At 38.4% G+C, this 18633-nt stretch overlaps 2 protein-coding genes and 1 long non-coding RNA gene across 3 annotated transcripts in view; all 3 read right to left on the bottom strand.

Moving 5' to 3' along the window:
* LOC128871863 (uncharacterized) overlaps window positions 1-18633 on the bottom strand; it is a 92982-nt gene that overhangs the window by 2110 nt on the left and 72239 nt on the right. The window contains exon 13 of the mRNA XM_054113992.1: window positions 2363-2620. Within this exon, the coding sequence (XP_053969967.1) occupies window positions 2363-2620 (258 nt within the window). The remainder of the gene's footprint in view (window positions 1-2362; window positions 2621-18633) is intronic.
* LOC128871869 (uncharacterized) lies at window positions 365-2256 on the bottom strand. Its single transcript, XR_008456071.1, has 3 exons — window positions 1976-2256; window positions 675-818; window positions 365-588 (listed from the first exon to the last, which is right to left on the bottom strand). It is a non-coding gene; the product is annotated as an uncharacterized LOC128871869 (long non-coding RNA).
* On the bottom strand, window positions 11618-17611 carry LOC128871866 (uncharacterized). Its single transcript, XM_054114000.1, has 2 exons — window positions 17434-17611; window positions 11618-12463 (listed from the first exon to the last, which is right to left on the bottom strand). Exon 2 carries the CDS (start codon window positions 12442-12444, stop codon window positions 11722-11724), a length of 723 nt encoding a protein of 240 aa, XP_053969975.1. The 5' UTR covers window positions 12445-12463; window positions 17434-17611; the 3' UTR covers window positions 11618-11721.

Genomic DNA, 18633 nt, shown 5'->3' with positions numbered 1-18633 from the left:
ACAGAATATTCTCGAGTTGAACAGAGGCCGTAGAAGAATATTATTACGACAAAAAAAAAAATAATAATAATGAAAAAAGTAACGCCATTTGCTGACTTACTTCTGCAATTTTCTGACTTACCCGGACGTAGTATTACCTAACTAAACCTCACCTAACCTAACGTTATCGAAATCAATCCAACCGTACACGATGTGAGACAATCAAACCCATTGTGTCGTTTTTCTGTCTTCTTTGTTGAAATTTGCTCGGCTTGGATTTTTCGTTAAGACTGGTTTGGAGATAGTTATAACGTTCGCATACTTTACACGGTCATGAGTTTTGTAGTGATTACCTGTGATGTTAGTCTGACAAAAGTAGCAATCTTCCTGCTTGGATCTTCTGATAATGCCAAACTATCGGAATCGTTATTGGTAAAAGACGCGTGTCGCGTTTTTCATATCTCCATTTTTTAATTGTAGTAGTGCAAATTGAACAAACATATTCAGGTTCAAATCACTGACTTTCAATGTATGTGCGTTTTGCGAATTCCAAACGATGCTTTTTGTCCTCAAACATTCCGCAGATGTGATGATTTATTACTTAATACACTTAGGTAAGGTTAGTCTTAGTTTTAGTAGGTTTTGATCAATCAAGAGTGATGATTTTTCACACTCATTAAATTGTACATGCTTACCAGCAAATTGCAAACGGTTCTGCTGTATCATGCAAGCTTCGGTCGGTCAGTATGGATTGGGTCAGGTTGGGTTATAATGAGTTTTTATATGTTATTGTTTATTGCTGTCTCGCAACAAATGTGAAAATATGCTATTCCGTCCCCCTATCAAAAAATGCAACACTAACATCAAAAAAAATTGGAAAAATTTCAAAATTAAATCTAAGAGCACAAATACCACAATTCAACAAACCGATAAAGTCAAATAGCTCTTGTACTACAATCACCACATTAATAACCAAATAAAGAAAACAGCTAGAGCATATTATGATTATAAGAAAATGTTCTCGACGAAATTTCTGCATAACAGGCTAAAATCAATTATGTATCAGGCATTGGTAAGACCTATACTCACATATGGGTGTCCTATTTGGTATAACTTGTCACCATCTTACATGGAAAGGATAAGAAAACTGGAAAGAAGGATTCTAAGATCATGCACTTACTTATGTAGGACAGCAAAAAGCAACTACACCAAATATGTAACGAATGCAAAAGTATATAACACAGCCAAAGTACCCAGAATCGACTGTCATATAATAAATCTAACTAGGAGACACATAATGCGCTGTCTTTACAATAATAATAACACTATAATAAGGGCACCTTACCATGAAAGCGATGAATATTTCCTGTCAACCATTAAAAATGGATTTACACCACCGGAAACATTCCTCTATCTTGACAAGAACGGTTTTATACAAAATAAGGACCATATACCGATAATTTATCACATTCATAGAAGAGCCAACGTTAAAACAGTCACGTCAAAAGCCCTTAACAGAGAAAACCAACGTTTTGATACATACATCTCCCCCAGAGTCAAAATAGAAGCCCTTGATATCAATAAAAAATGCTGGTGGCTAAACAATACACAAACGTAAACACTATTTCATGCCGAATACCCGACATAACTTCCTTTTAAACCATTTTATCTTCTATTAAAAAAGCTAAGCATGCACTGTTTTTACAGGTTTTTTTTCTCTGCAATATAATCATAAAATATTATAAAAGCTTCAAATTAAAGCAGACACATCTAAAATACCATCAATTAATAAAATATATCTATAAGAAGCTCGTCATGTACTTGATAACTCGTCTAGAGTCATTGTATAATCATATTATATACTTAAAACTAATGTTTATTTTAGTACATAACATTATTAATACCAAATAAATAAACAACTTAAAAAAAAAAAGTAGTTCTAACATCTAAAATCTTGGCTTTATTTTGCGTTAAGATATGAACCAAAAATCATTACTTAATTTCTCCATTCTCTAGAAATAGTTTATTCAGAGGTTTTTATTGTAGCAACGACTTCCTTCCGTTTTCCATACAAATTTCATTATCGAATTTAATTTTAAAACAATTTTCCCACAATTACTTTTTCTACGACAGCAAAGTGAATGGTACCGTCTAGTAAAATAATAAATCCCTACTCAAGAATTATGCAACCTGATCGTCGTTATTTTAAGAAGAAATAAACAATAATTTTAAGGTGAAGTCAGCCGAAATACAAAATTAGATTATCTTAAGATTATTTAACTGTGAACTCCAAACTAATCATCGCTTATTAGAGATGTACTAGTCGAAAGTAATAACATATTTATTAACATCGTAATCGCCAATGGTGTCAAAATTTACTTACATCACGAGATATTCCGTAGTATTGCACTAATGGATGATAACTAACAAATTCATACTTTGCTTCTGAAGATGGAAGGAAGTACCCTTGTAGACAGTATGTAATGCCGTAAGGTATATTTTGAACATTTCCAATTGGCCGGTCCAATGTTCTATAAACAATTCGTGCTTCTTTAAGTGATTCAACGAATTGTGCAGCTTGTCGCAATTTATCATTAATATATTCCATACCATTGAATTCAGTGGATGATGATGACTGTAACTTTTTAGAAAATTGTTTGTCTTTTAAATTATATATGTACATGTGTGCGTATTTTGAACATATTCATAAAACAAATGAAATTTAATTTTGGATAGCTGTTAATTTTTGGAATCGAACAAACTTATAGATAATGAGAGTTTAAGATTATACCATCAGACGGGCGGATGGAAATTTAAGCTTTAATAGTCGGCTCTAGTAGCTGAATGTGTTGGTGTGTGACTACAATTCGGTAGTGCCCGTGTTCGAAACAATGTGCACGAAATGATAGAAAAGGGTTTTTTCTAATAGCGGTCGCCCATAGGCAGGCAAAAATAAACCATAAAAAACCATGTGCCGTTCGGAAGCGGAAAAAGCTGTAGGTGCCTCCATTTGTGGTAAGCCATAAAGACGCACACCAGAAATAGGAGGAGGAGCTCGGCCAAACACTCAATAAAGGGTGTGGCGCCAATTATATACATATGCAAATTGTTACGAATCTTTTTACGCTAAAATTCAAATAAATCTCTTAAAATAACCCTCTGAATTCGATCACTAGATTGTCAAATAAAATCATAAATTAAAGGTAACATACTCGCTTTACTTTATTTCCAACACTTAACTTTGAATGTACACGTACACCTTAAGACTGGATCACTCTATTACTTTTCGTTTATTCACTTACAAGTTCCATTTCCAACTGAATACCCCATGCGCATACATGTTTTAAATAACTATCGTAATATTTAGATGTGACAGCTGGTATCTTCTGGCGAGTTCTGTTGTAGCAGCAGCTTACTAGTCACTAGCCACCTGTCTTCTTCGTATAACTCATCTAACGGTAGACGCAGAAAGCGTGCACTGTCTCGCTGTCGGTGGTCGCTCGCCATTGGTGCCAGTCGCTATTGTAACAATATAGGTACATATATAGGGTTGTTCAATAGGTGCGCTTCAACTTTTTTCCGATAGGGAGGGCGAACGACGCAATATTTTTTATTTTTCGCTTGTCATTTGTAAACTTCATTAGTATACATTTCATCATGGAACGCTACACACTCGAGCAACGATTGCAAATCGTGCAAATTTTTTATGAAAATAATCGTTCTGTTGCTGCTACTTTAAGAGCATTACGGCCATTTTACGGTCCATTTAACAAACCGTCCCGTTTTGGGGTTATGTGAAGTCATTGGTCTACAGTAACAAGCCGACGACGATTTGTGAGCTCAGAGCCAATATTGAACGGGAAATTGCTGGAATTTCGGCCGATTTATGCAAAAGAGTGGTCGAAAATTGGGTTCAACGATTGGACTTCGTAAAACGTGCACGTGGTGGTCATGCAAAAGAAATCGAATTTCATACTTAAATGTATATGTCCAAACTCGATAATAAAAAAAAAATTTGTTAAAAAAGTCAAACCGTTTGTGTTTTATTCAAAAAAGTTCAAAAGTTGAAGCGCTCTTACTGAAAACCCCTATATATATATAGGAGCTGTTATATGTTTTACTGTTAAATAGATAAATAAGTAATGGGTACGTATCTTCTGTTAGGTGTTTGACCGAGCTACTCCTATTTGTGGCGTGCGTGGAGAACCTACAAGCTGACTCCGAACGGCAAATTTGTTTTTTCTGCTTTTTCATGGCAGGAATACACTCGGAGGTTTTCCATTGCACGCCGAGGGGTGATCACTATTAGAAAAAACTGTTTATGTCATTTTGCAAAAATTATAAAAAACAAAAAATAAATACAATTTACCTTCAGTAAAAAGAGTGACTAAAACGTCATGACGTAATTTTGTTTCGTTAATTTTTATTAAAATACAGTTCGGTATTATTACATATAATATATAACAAATATCATGTAATTCAGAGTTTCAAACTTTGTACAAAACGTATAAAAAATCGGTAAACTCATTCATGTATAAAGTAAGCCACCTAAAGAAAAATTGGTTTTTAATTTTCTTACGCCTTGGTTGGTTTTCTATGAATTTTATCTTCTATCGCAATGTCGGCCGCACAGAACTTTATCATCATATCCTGTAAAATCAAATGGGATTTAATTATATTCACTCGCAGTCTCGTGAAAGTAATGCAGCACCCGATGTTTGAGTAAGCATTTGAACCTTGTCTTCAGGACACCAAACGTTCTCTCTATACAATTTCAATGGCATTTTAATGACATTTTTTTCCTGCATTGAACTGTTATCATATTTTGTTATTTTGTTATCAAAAGTCCATCACGATTAATATAAATGTCGTCTTATGAGCAAAACTCTTCTCCACTCACTACATCAAAGGCCACACACTTCACTTTCTAAGTTTATTTTGTAAATTATTTCGAAATGTACTGTTTGGCAACACTGAGTGGTGAGAGAGCAATCAGCTGACAGGTTTCTACGGGATTTTTCACAAATCGTGAAATAAAATCTACGATACTACGATACGGAAGGAAGCAGTTTTTCATTTACATGGGGTTCTCGTTAGTTTGATCGTAACTGCTGACAGGGGACTGCGCTTACGTCGGTCACTGTTTTCAGCATTAGTAGGTATTGCAGTGTCATCATGGGTACTATATCGCCATAATTATCATTGGCTATGTCATCATTATATAATATAGTATTGGTGATGTTTCGCTATTGGGTGTAAAGATTTTTGCTAGATAATCTGAAAATATGTTAGCTTTTTCTGAGTTTGTTTTCCCCCATCAATTATTGTCTACTTTGATTGGTGGATTATGTTTAGCTGGCTGTTTAAGCTTTTTGGTGCATTCCCATAGTGAGTAGTTTGTGTCTCGTTTACTATTTAATTGCTGTGCGTAGTTTGTAAATGATTGATTTGTGTATTCTTTAATTTCATGGCTGAGATCTTTCGCTGCTTTGTTCAAAAAGCTGCTTTATCAACAGGTGATCTTGTTTTATGCCTCCTACGACGCATTTTTCGCTTCTTTAGCACCATTTCTTTTATATCTTTTGTGTATTTGTGGCCAGCGGAAATTTTCATTAAAGGAGGTGTGCTCGACCAAGCAGAGTGTTGTATTTCTCTCGTCAATTTTAAAACTTCGTCATCTATCTTTGTTGTTGAGTCCATTGGAAACGTATTGTCTTCAGATTCTTCTAACATTTTTCGGAAATAATCCCAGTCGGTAAATTGATTAGTTAGTTTGAGAACTGGATCAGTGGCACTACCGTTTCGCTGAGAGTTAGATAGATTGGCGATCACTTATTCCCTCATAATTCATGTCTAGCTTATTTTGAATATTAAAATATGCACTGGAGACTTTTCTGGTGATGATGAAATCGATAATCGATTTTTTTGTGGATCAGATGGCCAATACGTTGGCATCCATGAAGATGCAGTGTTATAGTTTGTTTGCTGAAGCGCCTTAAAGAGCTCCCTTCCTTTAGTGGTTGTGAGTCTAGATCGCCAATTGATATGTTTAGCATTAAAATCGCCGCCCATAATGAATTTTGTTTTATGACGCTCAATAAGATGGGCATATTGATCGCATTTGATTTGGCGCCTTGGAGGACTATAAACAGCTGTCAATGCTAGATGACCTCCAGCATTAATTGTGATGGTGGTAGCTTGGAATTCATTGGTGCTGACTTTTTCTTGTTCGTAGTGTTTATTATTACTTCTAATATTTACGGCACTTCCGTCTCGTGCATTGTTGCTTGGGTGAATAGTGTGGTAAGTTTCAAAGTTTTTGATTTTGAAACAAGTTTGATTAGTGAAATGCGTCTCAGCTTTTAAACAAATGTCGATTTTTTCTTAATTGAAAATCATTTCCAATTCTTGCTGGTGCTTTGGGAGACCGTTCGCGTTCCATAGCATTATTTAAAAAATATTTATTTGCTCCAGTGATTTGTTAAGTTCTTGTTGTTCTGTTAGTTTTTGCAATATTTTTGAAAGTATATTTTCTTTATGTGTAGTGACATTTTCGTTAATTTTTACCACTTGTGAATAGGTTGGTAGGTTGCTTGGAGCTGGAATTGGTATTGGTTTTGCGATGTTGATTTTGTACTAGCTTCATCTTTATTTTTCTCGCTTCCTTTAGTTTGGCTTTCAGCCTCAGTGTTATTTTTCCGCTGTCCGATTTTTTTGTCGCGAATTTTTTGTAGTTCTTTGGCTACTATGCAGCCTCTATAGCTACCAGGGTGTGCTTCTCCTTTGATTTTGTGCAGTCGATTGTTTTGTGCTTCTGCGCACATTTGACACAGCGTGGCTGCTTGCCGCAATAATTTTGAGTGTGTCGGTAGGACTGACATGACTTGCATTGAGGAATTAATGTTGTTTCTTTAATCGCTTCAATTTTGACAACCGCATTTAAGATTGTTTTTATTTCAAATATCTTTTTAATATCTTCAATTGATTCGAATGTGAGTAGAAACATATCTAGCGGTTCCTTCGTTTTCCATTTTAGTTTTTTAACTGCATTACTGATTTTTAGGCCTTGTTTTTTAAGATCTTGTATGATATAATTGGATCGCATGAATGATGAAAGTTTTTTGCTTTAACTTTTATTGGCCTTGTTTGCTTACTATCATAAGTCTACCAAGAAATGTTTTGTGTTGATAGCGACTTTGTAGTCTTTCTATAATCATCTGGATCAAATGGATTTATTTTATAGATCTTATTGTTCAGAAGTTTAATAGAGAACGCATTGCTAGACCCGTTTTTTACAATGTTGAACAGTTTTTTGTATGAATGTGAGCTGTTACCATAATTGGTGGCTTTCGTGGGGCTTTTTTATCATCTTGTGGTGTTTTATTGTTGGCTATTACTGTATTCAAATTTGAGTTTCGCTTCTTAGATGGACGCTTTTTTAAGATCCAGCTCGTCTGTCGATCTAGCTCTTCTTCATCGGTTTCGTATTGAGAATAATTTTTGCAGTTCCCCTTTAACAACTGTCAGACGGATGCCGATGACCGGGTAGGAGGTCTTTAAGGCCAATTCAGTCCCCTTCCTGGCAAGCTCATCAGCAATTTCATTTCCCTCTATGTTACTATGTACTGGAACCCAGATCAGAGAAATGTTATCTGCACACCCAAGAAATTTGATCTCCTCCTTACGGCAGTTTACTAATTTCGTTCTGCACCATGGCGTCGTCAGAGCCTTAATCACGACTTGACTATTGAAGAACATCTTAATATCTCCCTCGCTCCCGCGTTCCCTAAGCATTTTGCATTCCTACAAAATCGCAAAGATATCTGCTTGAATCACACTAGCAGTATTCGTCAGATTAAAGGAGATAGATACATTGGCTGATTTAGAGAAAACCCCTGCTCCGACTCCCGATCCTAACCTCCGATGAGAGCTGGAGAACGTGGTTGTTTAATTTGGGAAGTCGAGACGTTTTTTTTATTGTTCTGATAAATGACACCAGCTTAGAGTTTACTCGGATGCCACAAGGGGCAGCCCAACGACTGAGTACAGCCAGTTACCTTTCCGAAACCCTAGCTATGACAGAGGGAAACGATACCGATACCATCAGGATCAAGTCATCGGCTTATGCTACTACCTTAACCCCACCCTTATTTAGCATTATCAGAACTTCGTCAGTAGCAACTAGCCAAAGTAGAGGCGAAAGGATACCACACTGCGGTGTCCTCCTGTGAACGCATCTAGTGACTTTAGCCCGACTTGCGACCGCAGAAAGGTCTTTTCACCTCTAGTCTATCTAACGCAGACATACATTTTTCAGCGCTCTCATGAGAAAAAGAATTTCGAATCTAGTTATCTATGGCAATAACTATACAAAATATTAGCAAAAGCTTAGGTATTGAAGTAAACAAGTAACACACTGAAGGAAGGTGACAAAACAGCTGGCGCAGTGGAGACAGCATGGTTGCCAGATAGGGGAAAATAACAAATTGTTGAAAAGTTGAAGAAGATTAACACTAAAATAAAGATAACAACCAAATAAAAAGATAAAACGGCCAAACTTAACATGAACCTACTCGCACAGTCCCCAAGCTGCCGAGCACGACTTTAACTCATATATCGGTGCATGTTACGAAATGGTGAAAGGACAGGGAAACAAAGGCGGAAGCAAAGCGAGACAGATTACGACACAGATAACAAATGACTACATAGTTATTTTGGTCAAGATGTATTCAGATTTAGGGTGTGACTCCGTGTTATGCGCCCTACCCGTTACCTCAACCAGAGCTTGCTAATGCACAATATGTTAGAACTCGTCTTATCCAACCTCTGCCGTTCCGTTTTCGGTTTTTGTTTCTAACAGGTAGCGCTAAAGTAATCCTCCTATCAGAAAATGCCATAAATTTTGCGATTGGCCCTAATGTCAGTTCTGTTTTGACATTTGTGTAATAAACACATGCGAAATACTCGTACACGTTAATAAACAATGTTACGCTACACTGCTCCAGAACGCGGAATATTGCTGACTATTTATTTGACCAATAATCGGTCGGTGACTTTGGCACAACGTGAATTTCGTCGCAGATTTCCTCGCCGCCCAACGCCTACTCGTGAAACACTGCGACGTTTAGCCGCTCTCCTCGAAGAGACTGACACAACACGAGAAGCTGGAAGGCGTGGCAGATCCCGGAGTAGCCGTTCTGCAGAGAATATTGCTGCTGTAGCCGAGGATGTCATGGAAGACCAGACGACGTGCCACGCAAATGGGTATCGACGGTCTTTACAGCGAATTTTGGTACAAGATTTGAAGATGTTTCCTTACAAAGTCCAGACGGTGTATCAGCTGTTAGCTGCTGACCGCCAATCGTGTCTAACATACACTCAAGCCATCCTTAATCACCACCAAGAGGAAGATGATTTTTCATCAAAAATAATCATGAGTGATGAGGCCCATTTCCATCTTAGCGGGTACGTAAATAAGCAAAATTTACGCTTCTGGAGCACTGCAAATCCGCGAGTAACTCACGAAGAGCCATTACACCCGCTCAAAGTCACTGTATGGTGTGATGTTTTCGCTGGAGGAGTCATCGGACCTTTTTTCTTCGAAGACGTCGCGGGCCAAGCGGTTACTGTGAATGGTGAGCGCTACAGAGCAATGATCTAGGAGTTCTTTTTGCCGCAACTTGATGAATTGGGATTGGAAAACATGTGGTTCCAACAAGACGGTGCAACGGCACACACTGCACGTGCCACAACCGATATGCTGAAGGATGCATTTCCCGGGCGCCTAATCTCCCGTTTTGGCGATTTGCACTGGCCAGCAAGATCGCCTGATTTGACCGCTCCAGACTTCTTTTTGTGGGGCTTTTTGAAGTCGCGGGTTTATGTCAACAAGCCTCAGACTCTTGCAGCTCTTAAAGACAATATCCGTCAAGAAAGTGAGGACCTATCGCCGGAAGTTTTGGCCAAAGTGATGGAAAATGCCATAAAAAGGGCTCAAATGGCAATCAACTGTGGCGGCGGCCATTTACATGACATCATATTCTCGACTTGATGTAAAAAAAATTAAAAGACCAAATAAAAATAATCTACAAGAAGAATCAAAGTTTTTCATTTTTTTTTTTTAAATTACAGCCAAAAAACATCGCAAGGTTACTTTTGCGCCACCTGTTATTAAAACAACTTTCTTTCTTCAACGCCAGATAAAGTGTGTTCTCAATAAAAATAACATCATCTGGTTCGACTCGCTCTTGCGAGTTTTGCGCCGACATATTTTCCTTCGCCGATCCGTTGAAAATTGTGGTTTTATTTATTGTAAAGCATGTTATATTAATATTTTACAAGTCAGTAATACTTATATTTTCATGTTTCTTTGCTTTTATTTTTGTTGTTTGCATGTTTGTTTAATGGTTTTATGCAAACATATCGCACCTAAATATAAAAGGGTCACAACTCAAAATTTTCCACACTCGAGCTTGACTTGTTTACAGTAGCACAAAAAACAAACTATGTGACATATCACGCTGAAATTTGCCATGTAGGCTTATAACAGTCCTACCAAAAAACAAAAAATTGATTTTTGCCATATGTCATCCGCGGACCGTTTTATTGATAACGTCTCGATCATATTTGAGCAGATGGTACATTTTGAGTTGTGACCCTTTTGTATTTAGGATGCGATATTATTAACTTTCGCTGTTCATTTTGAAAATTCTATCCGCTTCGAGCTTGCGGTATAGTTTGGATAGTGCCTTGTCTTGTAATAATTTACTATACGACAAATTGCTATATACACATATGTAGACAAGGAATTCATTAATCAAATAAGTCATACCACAAAATATAAATAAAAATTAATATGAAACAATTTCCTTTGGTGTCCCAATATTTCACCTAATCCGATAAGTAAGCATATTATTATTGAGGAACATTTGTAAGCTTTGATTGATACTAGGGTTAAATAATAAAATCAGTCTGTTCAGAAATCTTCTAGTTAAATATATGTTTTTCTTTTTTAAAACCCCCTAAAACCCCTGCTAAAGTAGAACTAAAATTCGCAAGTAAGAACGAACCAAAATAGTATGGACGCACACATAGTAGAGAATGTAAACAAAGACTTGGACGAAAAAAGAATTGAGTGACTCAAAATTGGCTGACGACCAACTTTGTTGAAAGCGAAAGGCCGTTTACATCAATCAACTGTGGTGAAAAATCTTCACTGGTTTGAGAAGATAAACTAGGTATTGTATTATATTAAATTTTTTAAAAAAACACTTTGTAAGGGTAGAAGCGCGAAATAAAACGTATATTGCCTGTAACGCCGCGTAATTAAAAAAGGAACACCGCACTCGTCCGATTACAATTTCAAAAGTGGAGTTTATTACACATGTACTGTCCTTATATTAAGCCTAAAACTAAGATACGAGAAATAGCGGAAATGGAAGAACAGTAAGTGGAGAGTTGTAGAATAAAGTCAATGTTCGGAAGTAAATAGAAATAGCGACAGCGAGAAACAGTAAAGTATACTACATACCTACTTATAAATAAACAATATAAAATAACTTAATATTAAGCTTTAATACAATTTCAATTTTTAAACAATTTTTTAAACAATATAAAATAAACTTAATATTAAGCTTTAATACAATTTCAATTTTTAAATTCAATATTATTTAATTTATTCTATTCTAATGGTTTGCCAGAATCTGGCTTAACACCGGCCACCTTGAAGGAATCCAACAGCCTTCAATTCTTGTTTTCCACCGGCAGCACGGCGAGTTTGTGAATAGGGCGTCGTACTTCACCCGACCTAGTGGTGATGTCTGCGACTCGAATTTTGCCGTCCGCTCCGGGAATGGTTGCGGTTACTCGACCGAGCACCCAATGCTGCGGTGGTACGTTGTCTTCGTGGACGACGACGAGTTGGCCTGGTTGGACGTTGGGCTGCGGGTGCACCCATTTGTTGCGCTGCTGAAGCTCCAGAAGGTAGCTCTTCGACCACGCGCGCCAAAATTGTTGCTTGAGAGAGCAAACAAGCTGCCATCTCTCTAAGCAGCGGCTGAGGTTGACGGGTACCTTCTCCGGTGGCAAAGCTCGCAAGGGGCAACCGATTAGTAGATGCGCCGGCGTTAGCGCCTCGCCGTCGTTGGGGTCGTTGCTGAGTGGTGCGAGCGGTCGGGAATTCAGGACCGCTTCTACTTCGACGAGAAGCGTTGCGCTTTCTTCGGCGGTTAACAGCGCGTTGCCTACGGCGCGCACCAGCAGATGTTTGGCCGACTTCACTGCTGCTTCCCACAGGCCGCCGAAGTGGGGTGCCCTCGGTGGTATGAAGGCGAAGATGAATCCTTCGTCGGCGGCGTATTGGAGAATCTCCTCTTTCTGTGCCAGAAAGGCTTCCCGGAGCTCCCTCAGCTTCCTCTCTGCTCCCACGAAGTTCGTCGCGTTGTCGCAGTATATTTTGGCTGGCATCCCTCGGCGCCCAATGAACCTTTTGAGAGCGAAAATAAATTTATTAGCAGTTAAATCAGTTACAAGCTCTAGATGAACTGCCTTTGAAGCGAAACACACGAAAATGGCAATATACATTTTCACGGGAGGGCGACCGCGAATTTTTAAGGTTATGTGAATGGGCCCGCAGTAATCTACCCCACATATTGTGAAAGGCCGTTGGGCGCGTAATCGATCGGCGGGTAGATTGCCCATGATCTGACCTTGTAATTTTGGCTTATAACGAAAACAGTGAATACATTCTCTTACAGTTCGACTACAGGCTTCTCGAGCATTTACCAGCCATATTTTTTCTCGCAGAAGCGCTACCAATGCCTTTGGACCGGCATGGTGATTACGAAAATGTAGGAACCGGATGTATGCTTTCACAAAGTGCGAGTCTTTGCGTAATAGCAAAGGGAACTTAGCATCATAGGGGATTGGCGCGTTTAATAAACGGCCACCTACTCGAATCAATTTAAACGATAATGATGATTCCGAGTGTTCATGCAGAAATGGAGTTAATTTCTGCAAACTTGAGGGAAGTACGTTATTTTTCGATAATTTATTCATTTCATCGCTAAATTCAAAATGTTGAATTATTTCGACAATTTTAAGGAAACTCAATTGTAATTCCTTTGCCGTGGGTATTATTTCAGATTCTGCTTTTCGCTCTCGTATTTTTCGAAGCCATCTGAGTATATAAGCGAAAATCCGAAGCTCTTTTCTGTGAGATGAGAACCTGTCAATTATTTCGAGAAGTGGATTTGTTGTGGCATTGATTGCGGTTAACGTAATTGCGTTCTTCTTCTTCTCGAGTGCTTCTTGTTCTGGAGAGAGACTGAAGTTGACATTTTTTGCCCATGTAGCAGGGTCTTCTAGGAGGAACTGTGGACCACTAAACCATATTGAATTACCCAATTCGTCCACGTTACAACCCCGAGACACTTGATCCGCTGGATTTTGTTTTGTGGGCACATGACGCCACGACACATTCTGGGTCCACTCTTGGATCTCGGACACTCTATTTGCGACGAAAGTTTGCAACGACGATGGATGCGTTTTAATCCAATGCAGAACTATTTCGGAGTCTGTCCAGAAATTTGTTTGTTCTATTGGTCGACTCAACATTGGTGAAATTCTTGACCATAATTTGGCAAGAAGATGGGCTGCCGAGAGCTCTAAACGCGGAAGAGATTTAGTCTTCAGCGGAGCTACTCTAGACTTTGAAGTAAGCAGCGTGCATTTCGTACCACTAGCGGATTGGCTACGTATATATACGCAGCAGCCATACGCTCTTATTGAAGCGTCGGAAAAGCCATGAATTTGGCAGCTGGCACTCGACTCTGTATTTACATACCGAGGAATGCTAATTGATGGAAGCTGCAACAAATTGGCTTTAAAGTTTTGCCAGCTAGTGTCCAGCCGCAATGGAATCGACTCATCCCAGTCTAGCTTTTGAATCCAAAGCTCTTGTAATAAGATTTTAGCTTTGGTAACTAGCGGGGCTAATAAACCAAGAGGGTCAAAGAGGCGAGCGGAAACGGATAAAATATTACGTTTAGTTGCTCGCAGCTCGCTAAAATTATCTTCCAGAATGAAGCGAAAAATGTCATCTTTCGGCTGCCAGTGGATTCCCAGCGTTTTGGTGGAGTCGGTATCGCTGAGCTGCAATAATTTTTGGAGACTCTCACTATTCGATGAGCTTGTATGATTGGAAAACCACTTTGCTAATTTCAGGCCTGCCGATTCTAAAATTATATTTACTTCCTGTTGTATCTGGGCGAGGCTTTCTATACTGTCGGATCCCGTTAATAGGTCGTCGACGTAAAAGTCATTCCGAATGACTTTGGAACCGAGTGGATATTTGGCTTTATTTTTGTCGCTTAGCATTTGCAGACACCGTGTGGCGAGAAATGGTGCAGGCGCTGTGCCGTATGTTACGGTGTTTAATCGAAAAATTTGCAAATGCTCCGATGGATCCTGTCTCCACACTATGAGCTGGAAGTTCCTGTCGTCTTCGTGCACCAATATTTGACGATACATCTTCGTGATGTCAGCAGTCATGGCATATTTGTGCAATCGGAAGCGAAGGAGGGTCGAAAAAAGCTCCTCTTGAACGATCGGTCCGACCATCAAGGTTTCATTCAACGCAACTTGTGTTGATGTGCGACTCGAAGCATCAAAAACTACGCGCAACTTGGTAGTTGTGCTCTGCGGTCTTAACACACACTGGTGCGGAATGAAATAGTGCGGCTCACTCGGGAGTCGATTATTTGTTGGACTCATATGCCCCAATTCGAGATAATCTTGCATGAAGTCCAGGTACATTTTACGAAGTACTGGATCTTTCAGCGTCCTTCTCTCCAGCGCCTGAAACCGCCGAGCTGCGGTTTCATACGAATGACCGAGTAATTTACGGTCGGTTTTGAAAGGCAGTCTGACTTGAAGCCTTCCACATGGTAAAACCTGTGTGGTTTTCGAAAAAAATTCCTCACATTTTGCCTGCTCTGGAGTCAGTCGTGTGGAATTTATTTGTGCAGGTATTTCTTCCAATTCCCAGAATTTTCGGATTGTGGTATCAATACTAGCAACGCTTTCTTCAAATTGACATAATGTGCTACTTACTTGGGCACTGGAGCTATTATTTGTGGCATACTTGCCTGAAATTATCCAGCCTAACACAGTTTTTTGCAGCGTTGGCTGCCTTGGGCTGGTTCTGATCTGACCCACCGATAACAGATCAAAGAATATTTCAGCTCCTAAAAGTATGTCTATTTTCTGACACTTGTAGAAACTTGGGTCAGCTAGTTCAATATTTTGTGGGATTTTCCAGCCATTTGTGTTTACAGTCCGATCTGGATGATTGACTGATATCGAACGCATTACCCAAAAGTCCACCGAAAATTCAAAATTGTTGATCCTCGATTTTATATAAGTTTTAAGCTTGCCTTGGACCTTTTTATTTGAATTGCCAATTCCAACTATATTTAGAGCGAATTTTTCTTTTCGGATTCGCAATTTCTGCATAAGCTCTTCGGTCATAAAGTTGACTTGAGAACCGGAGTCAAGTAGGGCTCGCGCTTGCACCGGAGCTGGCCTTTACATTAACTACGGCTGTAGCTAACATGACTCGGTCAGGCAGGCTGCTAATATGCATGGCCTGTGACGTCGAAGGTTGCGGCTCGGTCTCAAAGGAGATCGGATATTGATGCAACATGGTGTGATGCGAACGGTTGCATACACCACAGCGATCTGCTTTGCACTTTGAGACCGTGTGTCCCTTGCGCAAGCAATTTATGCACAGGGAAATAGATTTTGCTAATTCAAATCTTTTAAGTGCAGTAAGCGCTTGGAATTTTGGACAAGCTGTCAAATAATGGTCCTTGGAACCACAGTGAAGGCAAGTCGGCAGTTTGGAATTTGTCGCGATAAATGTTGTCTTTGAGTGTCGCAGTTGTTGATTTTTTCTTTTCTGCCGCGTATCTTCATTATTTGGCCTTTGTTGGGATGAGGAAGCTTCTTCAGCTGATAAATGCTGGTACCTCTTGTTTAGCATAGCTTCACACTCAGCCCAAAGCGGCAGCTTATCATAGTCAAGTTGCTCCTCCCACTTTGACCGAGTAGTGGGATCAACCTTCGACATGACTATGTGAATCAACATCGCATTTGAAATGAGTTTATCGTCACCCAGCGATAAGAGGGAGTCATATACTGCAGACACTGTATCGATCATTTATCGCAAAGACGACGCAGAAGGCCTTTGGATTTTTGACAATTCAAAAAGTTTAGACACTGTATTAAAGAATATCAGGCATTTATTGTCATAAACCTTTCTCAAACTTGCCAACGCCTTTGGATAATTTTCTTCCGACATTTGGAAGGACTTCACTGTGCCTAAGGCTTCACCGGATAGACATGATACTAAATGATTAAATTTTTCAATATCCGGGATTGTGGGATCATTATGCACGAAACTCTCAAACAGACTCATAAAGTTTTTAAACTCGGAATATTCTCCTTTGAACGTAGGTAACGACATTTTTGGTAGTCGCGAGCTGTGAGGTGCAGTAAAAGATGTTTCGGCAATTGACGATTTATTTCTCGCCAGAATGGACTTTATAATGGACTTTGTTTCTACAATTAAGTCCTCTAACTCTCCACGGGCAATGTCTTCTTCGTCGATTTCCTCAATTTTCGACTGACATTTCATGAGTTTTTCGCTGTGGGAGTTCAATATGTCGAGTCGGCACTCCAATTCGATTGGATCTAGCGACATGGTCTTTTCAAGGAGGCCAGTTTTTATGCGCACTATGCTGGTTTTTGCAACAGTTCTCTGGCGCTTTAAAGACTTTAAGTCCATCATCTCCTTACTTGGAGAGAGACTTGAAATAGCCGACTTTGGTTTACTCATGTTTTGAGATTAAAGTTCGCTGCTTTAGCCTGTGGCTTTTGTGAAATGAAAACGGTTCTGGAAGTTTGTCAGCACGAAAACGAAAACGAAAGCGATAATACTGAAATATATTATATAATAGCTCAAACTTGACCAGAACCAACGAAAACGAGACGAAAATAAGCAGCGAACAATTGAGTCTTTGCTCAAACAAAATTTGTATTGTCGGAAAAAAAAAATATTGTGGTTGATTAACAAACCGCAATTTCGTTTGGTTTTTTGAAAAAATCCCGAAAATAAACCGAAAAATAGTACTCGCAAATTATTTGGCGACAAACAAGTTCCTCTACCTCGGGTCCAACTGTATCCTTCACTTCATAGGCAGTATATGTATATGTATATAGATATGTATATAGATATGTATATATATAAGTATATAAGTTTATTTGCATATAAAAAGTGGATACAAGAGATGCCAACAATTGAAGCCCTTATACTGTGAGACGATTATTAGCAACTGTAATAATCTCGGTCAATCACAAAGCCAATTTCTAGCTTCAATTTTTCGCACTCAATACCTGTTTATCGTGGACTGGTTTGTTTCCAGCTTGACAGGCCTTGGCAGGCCACGCAGTTGCAGGTCATTCCTCCCTCGATGTCCTATGTAACGGTGTAACGGTTGGTATTGGTGGTGAACAGTTGGTGGCTGATGAATATTACAGCTGTAGTTTCACTCCCCTTCGTTGGCGATGTTCTATATGTTCTATATGTTTTTTTTTTTAACTTTTTTGGCTATAAATATTTTATTTTGTTTATATGTTAAACAATTTTTTTTTTTTTTTTTTTCAAATAATTTTAGCCTTTTTTGATAGACATATTACTTTTTTTTTTTTTTTGTTTTGTTTTTTGGGGCCTCACTGTCACTGTGCACTTTTTCCACGTCACTGCACTTGTTTTTGTATATGCATATACATATGTATGTACATATATTAGTTTAGCTGTCTGTTTGTCTGTTTTGTTATTTTTCTTTGGTTTTTTGTTTGCGAGACGACTTTTGTTTTGCAACGGACCGCGCAGGCAATATTCTTTTACTAATTTAGTTGGTTATTTAATTTAATTCTTAGTTATTAAATATTTTGCGCGCACAAATTGCCAACTTGTGGTCTTTTGTCACTATCAATGTATTTTATTTAAATAACTTCCGATTTTAGTTCACAAATTAGTGTTTACTTCTCGAATTTCGCACTAAAGTCCCTGCTCGGGCGCCATGAAAAATCTTCACTGGTTTGAGAAGATAAACTAGGTATTGTATTATATTAAATTTAAAAAAAAAACACTTTGTAAGGGTAGAAGCGCGAAATAAAACGTATATTGCCTGTAACGCCGCGTAATTAAAAAAGGAACACCGCACTCGTCCGATTACAATTTCAAAAGTGGAGTTTATTACACATGTACTGTCCTTATATTAAGCCTAAAACTAAGATACGAGAAATAGCGGAAATGGAAGAACAGTAAGTGGAGAGTTGTAGAATAAAGTCAATGTTCGGAAGTAAATAGAAATAGCGACAGCGAGAAACAGTAAAGTATACTACATACCTACTTATAAATAAACAATATAAAATAACTTAATATTAAGCTTTAATACAATTTCAATTTTTAAACAATTTTTTAAACAATATAAAATAAACTTAATATTAAGCTTTAATACAATTTCAATTTTTAAATTCAATATTATTTAATTTATTCTATTCTAATGGTTTGCCAGAATCTGGCTTAAC

This window comes from Anastrepha ludens, chromosome 2 (assembly GCF_028408465.1).
Source record: "Anastrepha ludens isolate Willacy chromosome 2, idAnaLude1.1, whole genome shotgun sequence".
Lineage (NCBI taxonomy): Eukaryota > Metazoa > Arthropoda > Insecta > Diptera > Tephritidae > Anastrepha > Anastrepha ludens.
Note: the sequence above shows the minus strand (reverse complement) of the source record. Positions and strands in the feature narration are given on the sequence as shown.